At 41.3% G+C, this 17,581-nt stretch overlaps 1 protein-coding gene across 2 annotated transcripts in view; it reads left to right on the top strand.

Moving 5' to 3' along the window:
- Ints7 (integrator complex subunit 7) overlaps positions 1 to 17,581 on the top strand; it is a 61,884-nt gene that overhangs the window by 19,135 nt on the left and 25,168 nt on the right. For both annotated transcript variants that reach the window (XM_004671293.2, XM_045155483.1), the window contains exons 5-9: positions 2,020 to 2,066; positions 5,563 to 5,762; positions 7,004 to 7,126; positions 15,508 to 15,625; positions 16,852 to 16,986. In XM_004671293.2, coding sequence (XP_004671350.1) covers positions 2,020 to 2,066; positions 5,563 to 5,762; positions 7,004 to 7,126; positions 15,508 to 15,625; positions 16,852 to 16,986 — 623 coding nt within the window. The remainder of the gene's footprint in view (positions 1 to 2,019; positions 2,067 to 5,562; positions 5,763 to 7,003; positions 7,127 to 15,507; positions 15,626 to 16,851; positions 16,987 to 17,581) is intronic.

The following is a 17,581-nucleotide window of genomic DNA, read 5'->3' as shown; positions in this document are numbered from 1 at the left end:
TCCCTTTATAAGGCATGAGTAAAATTCTGTCTGTGGGCAGCCAAAACATTCTGCATATATGCAGCCAGATCTTTTACAAAGTTCCTGTTCTGTTGGAGAGTGGCCACTGCTTGCTTACCTTCCTCTGTAAAGCCAGGGAACTATCTAGTGTCATTGTTTTCTTACAGTTATGGTAATTCTCTTTTTTTTAAATTTGTTTGTTTTATTTTTATTATTTGAGAGCGACAGAGAGAGAGAGAGAGAGAGAGAGAGAGAGAGAGAGAGAGAGAATGAGAATGGGCATGCCAGGGCCTCCAGCCACTGCAAAAAAACTCCAGATGCGCACGCCCCCTTGTGCATCTGCCTAACGTGGGTCCTGGGGAATCGAGCCTTGAACCGGGGTCCTTAGGCTTCACAGGCAAGCGTTTAACCACTAAGCCATCTCTTCAGCCCGGTAATTCTCTTTAGAATAGATGGAGTCAGAGAACTCAGTTTCAGTTTTGTCTTTGCAACATCTAATACAGCTGTGGACTGAGAAAACAAGTCTCTATTTTTTTCTAAACAATTAGTTTTTCAGAACATATTTATTTATTAGAGAGAGAGGGGAAAAAAGAAAGGCAGATAAAGAGAGAATGAGTATGTCACAGCCTGTATCCACTGCAAGCCAACTCCAGATGTATGTGCCACCTTGTGCATCTGGTTTATGTGGGTACTTAGGAATTGAACCTGGGTCCTTAGGCTTCACAAGCAAGCACCTTAACCGCTAAGGCATCTCTCCAGCCCAGATCTTTAATTTTCAAACCAATAATTTACCTTAAGTATACAGTAAAACACTTTTCAGATGAACTTTCCTTTGTTTTATAAGAAGGTATTATTAAAACAGAAGTTTCAGAAAAATCTTTCAGGTTTTACGGCAAGGAAGGCAAAGTGTACTTGAATGCTCAGTGTGAGTAGGGAAGCTCTAGCAGTCCAAGCAGCGCGCTGGTTGATGGCAAGGGAACGTGAGTCATGAGAGGTGGTCTGAGGGAAGCCACGCACAGGACAAATTGACTCAGCCTCACAGAACCCATCTGTTTGTACACTGAACCCAACACCTGAGAAATTTTCAGGGCTGCAGGGGTAGCTTGCTGGTAGAGGGCTTGTCCAGCATGTACAAAGCCCAAGTTTGGTTCCACACACACGCAAAAATAAATAAAATAAATTTCTAGAAAACAGAAATTGCGTTAGCTGTGAAAAGGTGATTTCTTCATACATTGTGTAGTATGTGGAAAACTCCATGACTTGTGAGAGAAATTGACAATAGTAGATACTGTCTCAATGGCTTTCCTTGGCTTTCATTGAGCTTCAAAGGGGAAGTATCTGGTGTTTTGTAAATCACTCTGTGGCTGCATAAGCCAGCTTAGTCCACTTTTCTCTGTCATTTCCTTCTTTATTACTAAAGTTTTCAGTATTAGGTGATACGTCTAGAAAGATCAAAAAGCATCTTGGAAAATACACGCATATTTAAAGCATGGCTTACTTTAAAAAGTTTAGCATGTTAAAAATGCTATACGTATTTCTTACTGCATTTCTGCCACTTCTTACTCTTTCCCAAAATTCATAATGCTAGTAATTGATTTTATTGCTTATGTATTCAAAGCTTCTATGTTCAAAGCTTTTCTTAAGTGAAAGTATATCTTGAATATCATATTTCCTAGTTTTGACCTTGATATTTTCTGAAGTATCAATATGATACAAATTGAACCAGCATTCACAGATTAAGGTCTTTCCTTAAACACAGTATGGGAAAAGTGCTGAAGTAAGCCCACTTGGTGGTTGGGGGTTTTGTTTCGATTTTCTTTCTTTTTTTTTTTTTTTGTTTATTTATTATTTATTTATTTATTTTCTTACCACTCTCCAGTCCCTGCCCTTTGAAGGACCTGCTAGTTACAATTTAGGGTATCATTTCTCTTTTGTTAACTATGTTGGCAAGTCCTTAGGAAACTTAGGTAAATTTTTACTTTTTGGTTTTGATGTTTTTGCTGTTCTCTTTTTCCAAAGGGATTTTGCTGTAGGAATCTGTAACAAAATCAGTGAAATGATTCAAGGTATGTATGTTTTACTTGGTAATATGAGAAGACTTAATAGGATTCTTTTGCTAATAGCTGCTAACATTTATTAAGTATTTACTATGTGCTAGTTGATATTCTTTTAAACAAAATTAAGTGTTTCCTATATGTGCCTATGGTGGCGAGCGTACCAGAGTGAACAAAGCCCTTGTCCTCATGTGATCTACATTCTCACAGAAGTGAGCACAAGCCAGGGACAGCTGCAGCATGCCACGTACTGTGGAGGGAGAGTGTAGTTAGGAGGTGTGGCAGACAGCTTCAGGTTTGTGGAGATGAACTTCCAGACCAGGTACAGTTATGGAGGAAGGGATTTATTGAGGCTTACAGATCCAGGGGAAGTTCCATAATGGCAAAAGAAGCTGGCCTGCCTTCACAGGCCCAAGCAGAGAGAGAGAGATGTTCAAGCTTAAAGGTCAAAAGCCACTGTACACTTCAGGAACTCCAGCTAGACACACTTTGCATATCTGTAGATTGAAATCTGAAATCCACCATCACACCTTAAGATTCACCCAGTGACACTGCCTCTAGCCAGGTGGCTGCAGATGCATACTACAAACAACTGAATATATTGGGGGCCATGTATTCTATTCAAACCACCACCAGAGGTTAGAGTCCCTGAGTATGACCCTGTGGCCGAAGGGACTCTGTTTAAGGGACGGAGCTGTGCAGCCAGGCAGGATGACTATTCTTATCTAAGGGAAACTGTTAGCAGCTCTGAGTCTCTGATATGCCCTCCACTGTCTTCCAGTTGTAGCTAGAATCAAGTCCAGACTCCTCACCATAACTTTCAGTTTCGCCTCTGGAAACAGACGGTGCACTTTTAAAATCAGAGTGATCCAAGGAGGGTTTTATAAAGGAACCGTGTACAAAGGTATGGGGAGGACAAGGTAGAGAATAATGTCGTCCCGAGATTGGAATAGCTTTTGCCACCCCTCTAGGGTCCCAGGGAAGGAGAGGCTCTCGGAAACTTAGAGTTGTGAAAGAGAATGACACTTGGAAAGCTGACTTGTAGTGCTCATGCTGTGACCTGCAGAGGGTGAACCAGGCTCTAAAGTGGGCCCTCATTCTTTCCCCACCCTAGGGCAGTTAGCAGGGGACCCTCCTGGAGTGTGGGAGAACTGAGTATACCACGTGGTGGTGCATGGAATATATGTGGGTTATTAGTTTCAGCACTTGAGGTTCATTCTTTTATTGTTCCTGAAGTTTTATCTAGAAACTAAGGAAATGCAGGAATTAGAAGAGAGAGTAATAGAGGTTGAGGGAAAATAGAGGGGTGTCTGGTTTTGCACTTTAGAATGCTATGTTTCTGCAAAGTAAAATTGCTTTGAGTCTTCCTAGCCGTGAGTAAAACGTCGATGAGCAGTGACTGAGCACCCTTGTGACTAGAGGACTGTGCGTAGATTTGAGGTGGAGAAAAGGGGCATATGAGACAGGAGAATGCTGAGGCGAAAGGCCCGAGTGTGAGGCGTGAGAGGCCCAAGGGGAAAGGCCCAAGTAGTACAGGAGACTCTTGGGGCAATTCTGTCAAAAGATAAAAGAATTGGCCAGTAGGCTCACCGGTGGGAGACATAGTCAGATTTGGGGTATATTTTAAAGGTAGAACCAATAAGATTTGCTGGTAAATTTGGAAACAGGCTTAAGAGAAAGAAATGAGGAAAGACTAAATTCTGAGGAGCTATAATCACTGAGATGGGAAAATTTTGGAGAGGCAGATATAAATGAAAATCTAGAGCTCTTTGTAGGCCCAGCTGAGTCTGAAGTACTTCTGATACAACCTGCTGGAGAGGGGGTGGGCTGGCTGGGAGGAGGAATGATTGTGCCACTTTTCTTAAGGAGGCCAAGGAATTACATTGGCATAGTCTAAGAAAGAATAAAGTCAGGACAGAATTTGTTCTCAGTCCATGGGAGTACCAGATTTTAAAATGTGAATGTAAAGGGAGACTGTGAAACAGATAAATGCAGCTAGAGAAAGAGAGTAGAAACCAAGGGTGGAAAAGCAAAAGCCATGGAGACTGAGTGGTCAGCAGAGACAGATACTTTCAGTGTTTTACGTATCTAAAGACCAGAACGTGTGTCGCTGACCTACAGAGAAGAAAGTGGAGTAAACCTTGGACCTCAGTCTCTTGCTTATTCTGGGGCTTTGCTTTGGCCACTCAAGTGGAGACCAGAGCACACAAGAGCTTGTGGATCAAAGCAGCTGCAGCATGGCAACACTGCCTTCGTCCTGCCAGCAGTTGTTTTGCTGTGGGAAACACGTGACCTGCAGGGAGTAGATGAGCTTCGGCATGCTCGGAGCCCATGGTATTGGGAGATGGTTGTTTTTGGTCACCACAAAGCTGGGCTGTCGTGTATAGGAAAAGGTGCGTGGGGGGGAGGGGGATTCTGTTTGGCCCCAGTGTTGATGGGAAGCATTGCATTGGGAAGTGTTTATCTGTACTTTCATCTGCATGTACACTAGGAAGGGTATTGCCACATATAAAGACCAGAGAGCTCAGAGCTACTTTAGGTAGCCTTTTTGATGATGTTGATGAAGTAGTAAAAATGTTAATATAATCAGATTGCAACCACATATATGTGTGTGTGTTTTTTTTTCCGAGGTAGGGTCTCACTTTAGCTCAGCCTGACCTGGATTCACTATGTTGTCTCAGGGTGGCCTTGAACTCTCGGTGATCCTCCTACCTCTGCCTCCCAAGTGCTGGGATTAAAGGCATGTGCCACCACGCCTGGCTTTTTTAAAGAAAGATTTTTATTTTATTTTATTTTGTTTATTTACTTGAGAGCAAGAGGCAGAGAGAGAGAACAGGTGCACCAGGGCCTCCAGCCACTGCCAACGATGCATGTGCCACCTTATGCATCTGGCTTACATGGATACTGAGGAATTGAGCCTTGAACTGGGGTCCTTAGGCCTCACAAGCAAGCGTTTAACCAGTAAGCCATCTCTCTAGCCCGTGTATAATTGTCTTAATGTGAGGAGAAATAGGCAGCAAATTTGATCACTTTCTACTGTGCTTTTTAAAAGCAGTGTCTGGGCTGGAGAGATGGCTTAGCGGTTAACTGCTGCCTGTGAAGCCTAAGTACCCCGGTTCGAGGCTCGGTTCCCCAGATCCCACGTTAGCCAGATGCACAAGGGGGTGCACGCGTCTGGAGTTCGTTTGCAGAGGCTGGAAGCCCTGGCACGCCCATTCTCTCTCTCTCCCTCTATCTGTCTTTCTCTCTGTGTCTGTCGCTCTCAAATAAATAAATAAAAAATTAAAACTAAATAAAAGCAGTGTCTACCATGAGCATATAATTTTATAGTATTTGAAAATTTAACACTTTGTGCATAAACGATTCAACTCCTTGATTAGCTCTAGTACAACTATCTTTAATGTTATAACCATAGTAATGTATTGTACTACTTGTTTTTAAGTGGAATTTTGCCAATTGAATCAGACCTTTTGGTGGTCAGAAACCTGAACCTTCTTCTTGCATCTAGGCTTAGCTACGCCAGTGGACTTGAAGCTGAAGTTGATCCCTATTCTGCAGCACATGCACCATGATGCAATCTTGGCTTCTAGTGCTCGCCAGCTTTTACAGCAACTAGTCACGTCCTATCCCTCCACCAAAATGGTCATTGTTTCTTTGCACACATTTACTCTCCTTGCGGCTTCATCTCTGGTCGATACACCTAAGCAGGTGAGTTATACTCTCTTAAACTGCTTGTTTGTAAATTTGCACATCACAAATTTTAATACTATGCAGTACCTTTCTCTTATAATGTCAGTAGTGAGGAGACAGGTCCAGCTCCAAACTGTCACCCTCAACAGTCTTGAGAAATTCCCATAATCTTTTAGGAATCTTGATTCAAGTGAAACTTGGATTTGTGGCTTTGACAAGAAAAGACTTTAAAGACTAGTCAGTCTGAAACAGAGTTGGAGATTTTTGTGTTTTTGTTTGTTTGTTTTTGAGCTAGGGTCCCACTCTAGCCCAGGCTGACCTGGAATTCACTGTCATCTCAGGGTAGCCTCGAGCTCAAGGCAGTCCTACCTTTGCTTCCTGAGATCTGGGATTAAAGGTGTGCGCCACCACACCCGGCTCTGAGTTGGAGATTTTATTAAAGATATTTTTAATACCGACTTAAACATGAAAGCTAAGGGAGAAATATAGGTGTTCAGAAAGAAGTCATACTCAGACATGAGTGTGGGCTCCTCAAGAGTCACAGTTACTTGTCTTAGCATTAGCCATATATGCCATTTTGGGGGCTCTCAAGTAACACCTCAAAAGGTTAAGAAACTTTTTCTTCCTTTTCTGTTTTGGTAAATGAGATGTGAGGTGGCTCTGGAGATGCCTTGGATGGAATTATAATCTGGTAAGACAAAACTAAGGTTACATACCAGGTTTAGTACCTGTCCTTTCCCTGTAAATGGGTTTCTGGTGAGATCACTAGACTTCAGTGGACTTAAAGCTGGGGAGAGAGAAAGGCCTTAAGCAGTTGTTCATTGTACTAGAGCTCTTGTTTCTTAACTGGTGAAAGGCTTCAGACAGCTTCTGAAGTGTGGGGCTTCTTTCCCTCCTCATGCACCCATAATCCATTTTTCTGTTCTGCCTCCATTTTTCCTTTTCCTTCTGTGTATTCACAGTAGTGTTTCATGGGAGCCCTGTAGGAAAATGAGGCACCAGGGAAGACACAGGATGTGCTACCGGCAGGAAAGAAAGGATTGAGTGTGTAAGAAATACTAGAATCTTACAAACTAAATGATACTATTTTGTACAAAAGGAGAAACAGGCTGGCCCAAACCCCAGTACATATCAAATAATGACATGACTTTGATTTGTCAGGAGTCTTTTCTCACATCTAAGATTTTTGCTGCATACTGCATCCATCATGATAACCCCTGTGGTAGCGTTGTTCATGGAGAATTGGACTTCCTTTCTAGATTCAGCTTCTACTGCAGTATTTGAAGGACGATCCCAGAAAAGCAGTAAAGAAACTTACAATTCAAGATCTGAAATTACTTGCCAATAAAACACCACACACTTGGAGTAGAGAGAATATTCAGGTATGTAGCACTTTTTTTTGTTTGAGGTAGGGTCTCCCTCTAGCCCAAGCTGCCTGAAATTCACTATGTAGTCTCAGATTGGCCTTGAACTCACAGCAATCCTCTTACCTTGTGTCTCCTTAGTGCTGGGATTAAAGATGTGTGCCAGCACACCTAGCTATAGTACATTTAATTTTAATATATATAAAATAATAACATGACATAGAATAAATTGTTTTCCATTACATTTTTATATTGTCTTTGTCACCTTCAAAGTGGTTGAACATGAAAAACTTGTAAGAGCATTGTTAATATTTGTGGCAGAAATTATTTCATAATTTAATGTGTTTTTTGATGTTTGTTTTGATTTTTTGTTTGTTTGTTTTTTGAGGTAGGTTATCCCTCTAGCCCAGGCTGACCTGGCCTGAAATTCACTATGTAGTCTCAGGGTGGCCTCAAACTGACAGTGATCCTCCTACTTCTGCCAACATTAAAGGCGTACATCACCACACACAGCTTTTTTTTTTTTATTGACCACTTCCATAATTATAGGCAAGAAAATATAATTCCCTCCTGTCCCTCGCTTTCCTCTTCACAAATCCACTCCCCATCATATCCCCTTCCCTTCTAAATTAGTCTTTTATTTTTTTGATTTTTGGGTTTTTTGTTTGTTTGTTTTTTTGAGGTAGGGTCTCACTCTGGCCCAGGCTGACCTGGAATTAACTAGGTCTGGGTAGCCTTGAACTCATGGCGATCCTCCTACCTCTGCCTCCCAAGTGCTGGGATTAAAGGTGTGTGCCACCACGCCCGGCTAGTCTTTTATTTTGATGTCATCATTTTTCCTCCTACTATGAGGGTCCTATGTAGGTAGTACCAGGCACTGCGAGGTCGTGGATATCCAGGCCATTTGTGTCTGGAAGATTGCATTGTAAGCAGTCCTACCCTTCCTTTGGCTCTTACTGTCTTTCCACCACCTCTTCCGCAATGGACCCTGGGCCTTGGAGGGTGTGACAGAGATGTTTCAGTGCTGAGCACTCCTCTGCCACTTCTCAGCACTGGTGCCTTTTGAGTCATTCCAGAGGTCACCACCATGTGAGAAGAGAAGCTTCTCTAACCCAAAAGTGAGAGTAGCATTAATATATCAGTGTCAATGTTAAAAGAAGTGCTTATTGCACACCCAGCTTATTTAATGTTCTTAAATTAACTAATTTTTAAGGCAGGATCTTGCTGTGTTGCCTACACTGGGCTGGAATTCACAAGCCCAGGCTGATCTAGAACTTGTCATCCTCCTGCCTCTTCAAAAGACATTGCTCAGTTTTTGTCCATAAGCATAGGAGCAAGTCTCACTCTAGAATGGTACAGTGACTCTGTTGTGCTCCTTCTGAAGTTAATATTTTGTATATTTGTGCCTCAGAGCAAACCCTGTTTGTTTATCCATTACTGATAACAGGCAGTGCCATTTAAAGTGAAATCAAAGGTTGCTAAACCTTGACTTTTACCTTCATGGATTGAATTTATTTTTCTTTTTAAGATAAGATCTCATGTATCCTAAGCTGGTCTTGAATTTGTGGTTCTCCTGTCTTGACCTCCCAAGTGCTGGGATTAAAGGTGTCCCTACCATGTCCTGTTTATGTAGTGTTTGGGGTGGGACCCAAGGCTTTTTGCATGTTAAGCAAGCATTGTACCAACTGAGCTACATCTGTCGTCCCCATGAAGTGAAGTTTTATGTCTTAGAATCATCACACTACCCTGTAGCAAAAATCTTTGAGCTTTATGTTATGACAGTTAAGCTGATATGTTAGTTTTTTGTCACTGTAATCAATACCCGAGAAAACACCAACTTAAAATAAGAAACATTTATTTTGTCTCACAGTTTCAGAGGTTTCAGTCCATGCTCTTCTGGCCATGTTGTTTCTGGGCCATAATGAGGCAGAGCAAGTCGATGGAGCAAGTCTCCAGGCAGCCAGGCAGCAGAGAGGAGGACAAGGAGGAGTCAGGGCAAGATACACTTCTCAAAGACATACTCTTAGGACCTGTTTCTGCCAACCAGGCTCTATATTCCACATCCTCCACTCTCAACTAGAGGCCCCACCTTCCACATTTTACTACCCCTCATCAGATCTTGAAGTAAAGCTCTTATGACTGGGTCACTTCTCCACAGACAACCTCTGAGTGCTGTTGCCGCAGGTACAACCCTTCAGCCTACTGAAGGACACGTCCTTTCCAAACCATAACAGCTGTTTTTAATTGGATTGTTTTTAGTTCAGCCAGGCAAGCTTTGTTTGTTTATACTTAACTATGATTTGTGACACATTATGAGTTAAAATCTACCATCATGCTTTGGGCCTTCTGTGTCTCCTGTGTTGTTTTCCCTATTTTATGGGGGGTCAGGGTGGTGGCTATTAATGGATGGGTTGTCTTACTTTCTCTGTTACCATTCTTCATTTCAGTAGCTTGGCAGTCTAGTCTTTTCTCTTAAAGGAGGTGAAAGCATGCATATTCCTATAACCTGTATAGTTAATTCCACTACAAAGACATTGGAACACATCAACTCTATTTACATGTCTATTAGTCTGTTTTCTGCTGCTCCATGACACTCACCACAGACTGGGGATATGTTAGCCAAAAAAAAAAAAAAAAAAAAGGATTATTTTGGTTCACTGAAGTCCAAGGACCAGGGCCACATCTGGTGATAGACATCTTGCTAGCAAAGACACAATATGCTTCAAGGCCTCGTGGCAAGGGTCAGGGAGTGGGCAAATAGATGTGTATTTCTTTTGGTCTCTCCTGTTAAGACAGAGTTCAATCATGGAGGCTTCATCCTAGTGATGTTATCAAATACTAATCTGTCCCAAAGCTCCTGAACTCCTCAATCAGATTAATTCCAGAGCTACATAATAAGCTCATCTTTAAACCTCCTGAACCAGGGTGGTGATGTGGATATTATCAGGAAATAGTAATATTCTGGATATATTTTAAAGACAGAACTAATGGATATGCTGCCATGTTATGTTATATAACATATATTGGGGGAGGACAAGGGGACTCTTAAGGTTTTTGCCTTTAGCCAATGGAATTCCCATTAACTGAGAATGGGCAAGGCTGTTCTCAGTTCTTGAAGAGAAGAATATGGTTCACTTCTGAAGTATAAGATATCCAAGTGTAGATGTCGAGGACGTGCATGTCTGGAGTTCAGTGGTCAGCTCTAGCTGCTTGGTCATTCATTTGTAGAACTCCGCTAGTGAGAGAAGATGGAGGAAAGCTGTACTTAAGAAGCACCAGCAAAAGCCCTTGACAAAGAGCAGCAGAGATAAGTACGTAGAGAAGACCAAAGTCTCCCAAGATGAGGACTGGGACTTCACTGTTTCTTTGAGCACCACAGAGTCATTACTGACCTCAGAGAGCACTGTTCCTAGAGCATCATGGGGAGTGGTGGGCTAGACTAGATTGTGAAGAGAATCAGGAGATGAGCAACATGGTGGCTGAAGATGACTTTTTTATAGGTTTTACTGTAAAGGAGGCAGAGAAAGGAGACAGCACTACCTACAATATGTTATTTACTATATCTTTTTAGCCTGGGAAAAATACATCCTACATTCTGTTTCAAATGGTGGAAATGGCTGGGGGGGAGGGGCATATTGCAAGAGCTCCTTGAGTGGAGAGCCAGAAGGGGTCCAGTGTACAAGTGGGTAGGCTGGGTCTATCTCAGGTATGTGTTAGTGGGCACTAGTGTATGTGAGTGGTAAAAGCTTACAGAAAATCTCTTGTGATAGTAATGAGTTTTGAGAGAAACTAATTTAATAGAAAAAAAGAAAACATCAAAACTAGTCAAGAGAGTAAATTGCTACAGCAATGACGGTGGAGTAGTGGGAAATGTTCTCAAACTATTCCTGGAAAAAGTCCCAGATTCAGGCAGATTTACCCCTCTTTTAAAGCCTTACCTTCAGGAAACAGAAGGCTTCTGTTACAGTTCTTAGCTGTTACACAGCACAGAAAGAGAATTACCGATTCATTTTGTTAAGCCAGCAAAACCCCCAGTCTGTAGTCTGTCAAATTATAGGAAAAGGAACATAATGTAGCTTTTTAGGTATCTTTAAAAAAAAACATACATTTACGTTTGCCAGACATCACAGTACACTGTTTTCCTCAAACAACTACCTGGCAATCCTGCATTCCTCAGTCTACTTGCATTTCTGCTTCTTCAGTGAGAGACTTCATTTCCAGGAACACATGGATGAGCAGTGGAGAGGAAACGCCCGATGTTCTCCTTTGGCCTCCACAGGCACACCCATGCGACACATGCATGTGCACACACAGCACACCTTACCTACCATGCACATGTACAAAAACAACCTTAGACCCACTTATGCAGCTGTGTGGTGTAATGTAATATTTGGTATATTTGGTTCGTGGCATAATGGAAATTATTTATTGGCTGGAGGTGTTGATGCATGCTTATTGTCCCAGCACTCAGGAGGCTGAGGCCCTACTATCTCCATGAGTTCAGGGACATCTTATGTTACCATGGGTTTCAAGCCAGCCAGGGCTTATTACAACATGAAACCCTGTCTAAAAATGACCAAAAAAACCACTAATTTGTTCTGGATACTCTCAGTGACTTGATATTTTGTTGACATTGTTTCTCCAAAATGTCTTTTACCTTCCCAGTATAAAAAGGAATGATAAGTTAGTTCTTTGCCAGCTTTTTCACTATAGTCACTAGAGAGGAGAGAGTATGGTTGCAGGCGCAGTCTCTGATAATACTTGCTAACTTCCCAAGCTTGTTTCTGCGTTAAAGGTTATAATCTGTTTGTTTGTTTGCTTGCTTTCTTGCTTGCTTGTTTGTTTGAGGCAGGGACTCACTGTAGCCCAGGCTGACCTAGAAGTTACTGTGTAGCCCAGGTTGGCTTCAAACTTATATCTATCCTCCTACCTCAGCCTCCCAGAAGCTGAAATGATAGCCATGAGCCACCATGTCTGGCTGCAATCTTATTTTTCTCACATTGTTCTTGAGCACATCCCTAGTAGCCAGTCCCATTCAGGGTGGAGAACAATATCAGAGATATACCCAGAAAATAGCACTTCAGGCCAAGGCCTCTGGTTGAGCAGAAAGTTAAGCCAGCATGGAGGGAGAAATACAGACTGGATAGTGAGCGGAATCAGCGTGACTGAGTGGGAAGGGCATCTTATTTGTTGATACAAAAATGGTCCTGGTAAGAACTGTGTGCAGTTAATGTCCTTGAAATAGAAATGTGAGCAGATCTCATCACTGAAATATGACGGATATGCTGTCTCTAGGGCACTTCATGATTGCTGTGTTAAGCTTTTTTATTTCAATCATTTTGTACTTAGATCATTTAAAATGTCCAATAATGTGCTGTTTGACAGAAATCAGATGGTAACACTGTAAATAATTTTATAATTTTCATGCTTTCTACTTTTTTTGTTTTCAGTTTTTGAAATGGTAAGCTTTAAAATTGGGGTGGCTAAAAAGAAAAAAAAAAAAAGCCGGGCGTGGTGGCGCACGCCTTTAATCCTAGCACTTGGGAGGCAGAAGTTGGAGAATTGTTGTGAGTTTGAGGCCACCCTGAGAATACAGACTGAATTCCAGGTCAGCCTAGGCTAGAGTGAGACCCTACCTTGAAAAACCAAAAAATAAAATTGGGCTGGCAAGATGACTGAGTGTTTAGGTGCATTGGCCACGTAAGCATGGGGCATCTCCAACCAGAGATTGCTAAGTGTGACTCCCCTGGGTATGCCTATGCACATCTGGGCTGGGCCTTGCTGAGGGACAGCAGCTCCATGTTGATGGGGAGACCCAGCCTCAGTGAAAGAAATAAGCAGCGGAGTGATAAGGGAAAGACACTGGCGTTCTCCTATTGCCACACGCACACAAACACACACACACGTATCTATCACAGAGGCAAAAAAAAATTGATCATTATCATCCTATAAAATACCTCATTTGCTATCTTGATGGTTCAACAGGTTAAATGTTAAATGTCTGTTACGCACAGAGCAGTCACATACAGAATTGGATACATATCATTACTGGATACAGTATCTTCTGAGGCCAGTTAGTTAAAGATTTTAGTCCTAAAGCTTTCTTGTTCTCTCTCTTCCTAACTGCGCCTGTCCCTCCTTCATTCCTCTTATCACCCCCACCCCCCAAGTGCCAGGGCCTTGTGTATGCGAGGCAAGCATTCTCCCACGCAGCAACATTTGCCCCAATACAACAAAATGTTTTTCCTACTTTTTCCACATAGCTCCTTTGCCAAGTGGCAATCACTGTATAATTTCTTGCATGTTTTTCCACAAATATTTTATGTAAAAACCAGCAGTACTTTGTGAATGTTGCCATTGTACGAACAAGAAGTTGAGACAAAGATTTCAGTGATTGGCTCAGCTTACAGAGATGGCCAATGACAGAACCAGAATTGTGTGTGAATGGGAGCTTTCCAATCAAACCTGCTCCTCTTAGATTCCACATGCCTATTCCAAGTGAATATTTCTTATTTTTTAAAAATATATTTTATTTATTTAAGAGAGAGAAAGAGATAGAGATAGAGAGAGAATGGACACACCAGGGCCTCCAGCCATTGCAAATGAACTCCAGATGCATGCACACCCTTGTGCATCTGGCTTACATGGGTCCTGGAGAATTGAACCAGGATCCTTTGGCTTTGCAGGCAAACACCTTAACTGGTAAACCATCTCTCCAGCCCAAGTGAGTATTTCTTCTTGAACTTCATAGTCTTTCTTTTCTACCCTGCCTCAGAAATGCACCCTTCCCCCCATTCTCAATCTACATAAATAGAATCAACATCTGGCCACTAGGTTTGAAATTTTGTAATTCTTTATGTTCTGTTTTATGTAATCTCTTTCTGAGTTAGCTCAGTGGTAGTGTATTGCTTAGCATGTGCAAGACCCTGTATTCAACTCCCACTCTCCCCACCCCACCAAAAAAAAAAAAAAAAACCAAAATATCTCTATCCTGTAATCTCCATTCACCACCAAATTCCAGCTGCGGTCCTCTGTTTCTTCTCACGGTTTCTTCTGCAGAGGTAGTCACTGTTGAGTTGGCTCTGTGTACTTGTAAACTTTTCATCCATGTGCAAGGATGTATGTGTTCTGCAAATGAAAACACGCTGTTTGTGTGTTCTGAGCTTTATGGAACTTAACAGTTCATCTGGGAAAACATGTGCTAGTGGGTAGAGTTGGTGCACTTACTTACTAGCTGTACGTTATTTTATAAATCATGATGGAACCACCAATTTCTGTTGGGTTTAGCTGTTTGTTTATAGGGACTTTTGGTAGTAAGGTTACTGGCCTGTGCTAATATTGTGCAATGTTGATTTTTTACCCCCAGTTTTGTCAGTTTTCACTTGGACTCATGATACTTTTAAAGTTCTGTGGTTTATTAACCCCAAAAAGAATGAAGGATTTAATTTTATTTTACCTGGGTGACTGACAAGTTGTTCCTTCAAGTGTATTAAATGATTCATCTGATTTGAAATGCCATTTTCATATATTAAATTCCAATATGTATTTGTATCTACTTTTCTAGATGTTTTAAAACTTTAATTTTTTAATGAAAATTGGGATCTTATTACATTCAAGATTTGATCTAATCATTTCCAAAACTTTATTTTTAATTTTCCCCTATACTTTGTTTTGCTCCTTTTTTGTAACTTTGTGGGAGAATGGGAGTTATTTCAAGTCCTGTGTCTTAGACTCATATCACACAGGCAAGGGTCACTGTATTATCAGTGCATACCCATAGTTCACGTCAGTGAAAAGAAAATTAACATGTTTTCAGTAATTTTTTAGCTACTGTTGTCACTAGAGTACATGACTAGAAAGGAAAAGGAAGATAAGCCTATTCATGTACAAACTAAATAAAATGCCACACTACTAAAATATTTAAACATATATATGAAATGATATTCACATCTCTTGCTTAGTAGGATATTAAGAGCAGCTTCACATTTATTGAAATACTGAGAAAATTATACCCTCCCTCCAAGATCTCCCTATTATTGACATTTTATATTAATATTGCATGTTTGTGATAAATGAACTAGTATGAGGTAGTGCATATCTTTCAAAAAGAAAGAGAAAGCTATGCGGCTGTGTACTGACACAGTGTTGTTATTAACCAGAGAGAGGCTCTACCTGAGTTTCTGCCTTTTCTTGTTCCAGGGTACCACATTCCAGTTTGTCATCATGTCTCCGTAGGCTCCTGTGAGGAGTGTAGCAGTTTAATCTGCTCTTTTTATCATGGAAAAAAAAAAAGAATTATATATAATTTTTCTAAAAGCTAAATAATTAAATGGAGTTGAAATAGTTTAGGAGTATTTGAAAGTGTTCCATTCGATGTTTACTTCTCTTCTGTATTTCAGGTACTCTGTGAATGTGCCCTCCAGACTCCTTATGACAGCTTAAAACTGGGGATGCTGTCTGTCCTCTCCACACTGTCAGGGACCATTGCCATCAAACATTACTTCAGCACAGTGCCAGGTAAAACAGATAATGTGTGAGCTCTGCATCCATAGTTATGTCTCAGTTTGTTTCTTCTGTAAAGCTTCAAATAAGGAAGGTTCACTTTTATGACCCACTTTATACTATTGATTTACTTGAAGATGATTTCTTTAAAAATTTATTATTTATGTGTATGTGGGGGGGGGTTCTTGCTTGTGTACATGTGCATTATGGCACACATACAGAGGTCAGAGGACAATTTTATGATGTCTGTGCTCTACCTTCTTTGAGACTGGGTCTCTTGCCATGAACTTTGGATTCTGCTGGCTCTGCCTCCCAGTGTTGCAGGCACTTTGGAATCCCAGATACATGTGCCACTTTGCATGTGGCTTTATACATGAGTGCTAAGGAATTAAGCCAGACGTAGCAGACTTTACAAGCAAGTCCCTTTAACCACTGAGCCATCTCTCTATCTCCTAAAGCTAATTCCTTAACTCATGTTTATGATAATAAAATTTGTGTCATTGATCAAAAGTGCCTTCATTAATGTCCAGGGAGCTAGCTAACCTAATAGACTTTAAGGCTAACTCTTTTTGTTGTTGTTTTAATGAAAATTTTGTTGACTCCCTTGCTACTTTTTCTGGTCAGTTAGTTGGAACTGAATAACTATAGCATGCATTTATTTGTCCCTTTCATGACAATGTAGCATGAGTTCACTGGGTGAAAGGAATTCCCTGCCATGAAAATCTTGACAGTTTCTTGCCATGCCTCCCTTGCAGCTAGAGCTGAGGTCCATATGTGTCCTGGACTCAACTGATCATTATTGGGAGCCAGTAACAAGTGAGGATGTGGGAGAGTACATTTTGGTGATGGAGCCGTGACTGTAGCCACATCCAGTTTCCAGAAAGCACTGTAGCAGTTGATGTTTGCTCTGATACCTGTGGTAGCTTTGTAAACATCATGATCAATGGCAAGGGCTGCATGTGTACATTGGGCTTGGGTTTGGTTTTGGGGGTTGTGATCTTGGTGGTTCTTTGACCTCCTTTTCGCATATTCTTACCTCAGTACCCCACTTTTCAGTAATTCCACCTATTTTAAATACTTTGCTAGGGGAATAAGAAATCCTGGTATGTGTTAATAATGGTGTTGAAGGAAATTTTGTTAACTTATTACTAGAAATTTATCTTATAAAACTGCGCTTACAAATTAAACTGCTTTTTTGAACCATATGAATGACATAATCTGTGTTTTCTCTGCTTGTTTAGGAAACGTAGGTTCTTCCATAGGATCCTCTGATTTAGTCAGATTAGCCCAGGAGTGCTGTTACCATAGTAACAGGGGCATTGCAGCTCATGGAGTGAGAGTGCTAACAAATATAACTGTGTCTTGTCAAGAGAAAGGTAAGTTTTGTCAGGACTGATGTCCTGTGTGGGCTTTGGTTAGAGCTTGGACAGAGTTCTGTGGAGTTTGGTTGTCTGGTCCTTTCTTGGCTTGTGTCCGTTGATCTCCAGCTGCATTATTCTGAGGGGTCTTCAAGCATGCTTCTAAGGGCTACTTGATCCTTGCAAATACTAATAAAAATCTGAAGCCCTTGGGGTTAGGATTGTGAAATTAAAGGTTATATGTAGCCTAACCTGTTTACTTCCGCTGTTCACCACCATGTGTGTGTGTGTGTGTGTGTGGCGGGTTACTTAGGACTCCACACAAATGTAGGTAGTTTCACCTAGATAATCCGATTGACATTGATGTGAATTAAATTTTCATAGAATTCCTCTCTAGGGATGCACCACTACACTGACTTGCATAATCAAGGAGAACATGCACAGAAAATAATGCATACCTTTTATCATCTTTTAGAAAAGCACTTGTATTTATTTTTGCGGGGGGGGGGTAGGAGAATAGTGGTGTCAGGGCCTCCAGACAAACGAACTCCAGACGCATGCACTATTTTATGCATCTGGCTTTACATGGTTATTGGGGAATCAAACCCAGTCA

The sequence above is a fragment of the Jaculus jaculus genome, chromosome 1, assembly GCF_020740685.1.
Source record: "Jaculus jaculus isolate mJacJac1 chromosome 1, mJacJac1.mat.Y.cur, whole genome shotgun sequence".
NCBI classification, from domain to species: Eukaryota; Metazoa; Chordata; class Mammalia; order Rodentia; family Dipodidae; genus Jaculus; species Jaculus jaculus.
Note: the sequence above shows the minus strand (reverse complement) of the source record. Positions and strands in the feature narration are given on the sequence as shown.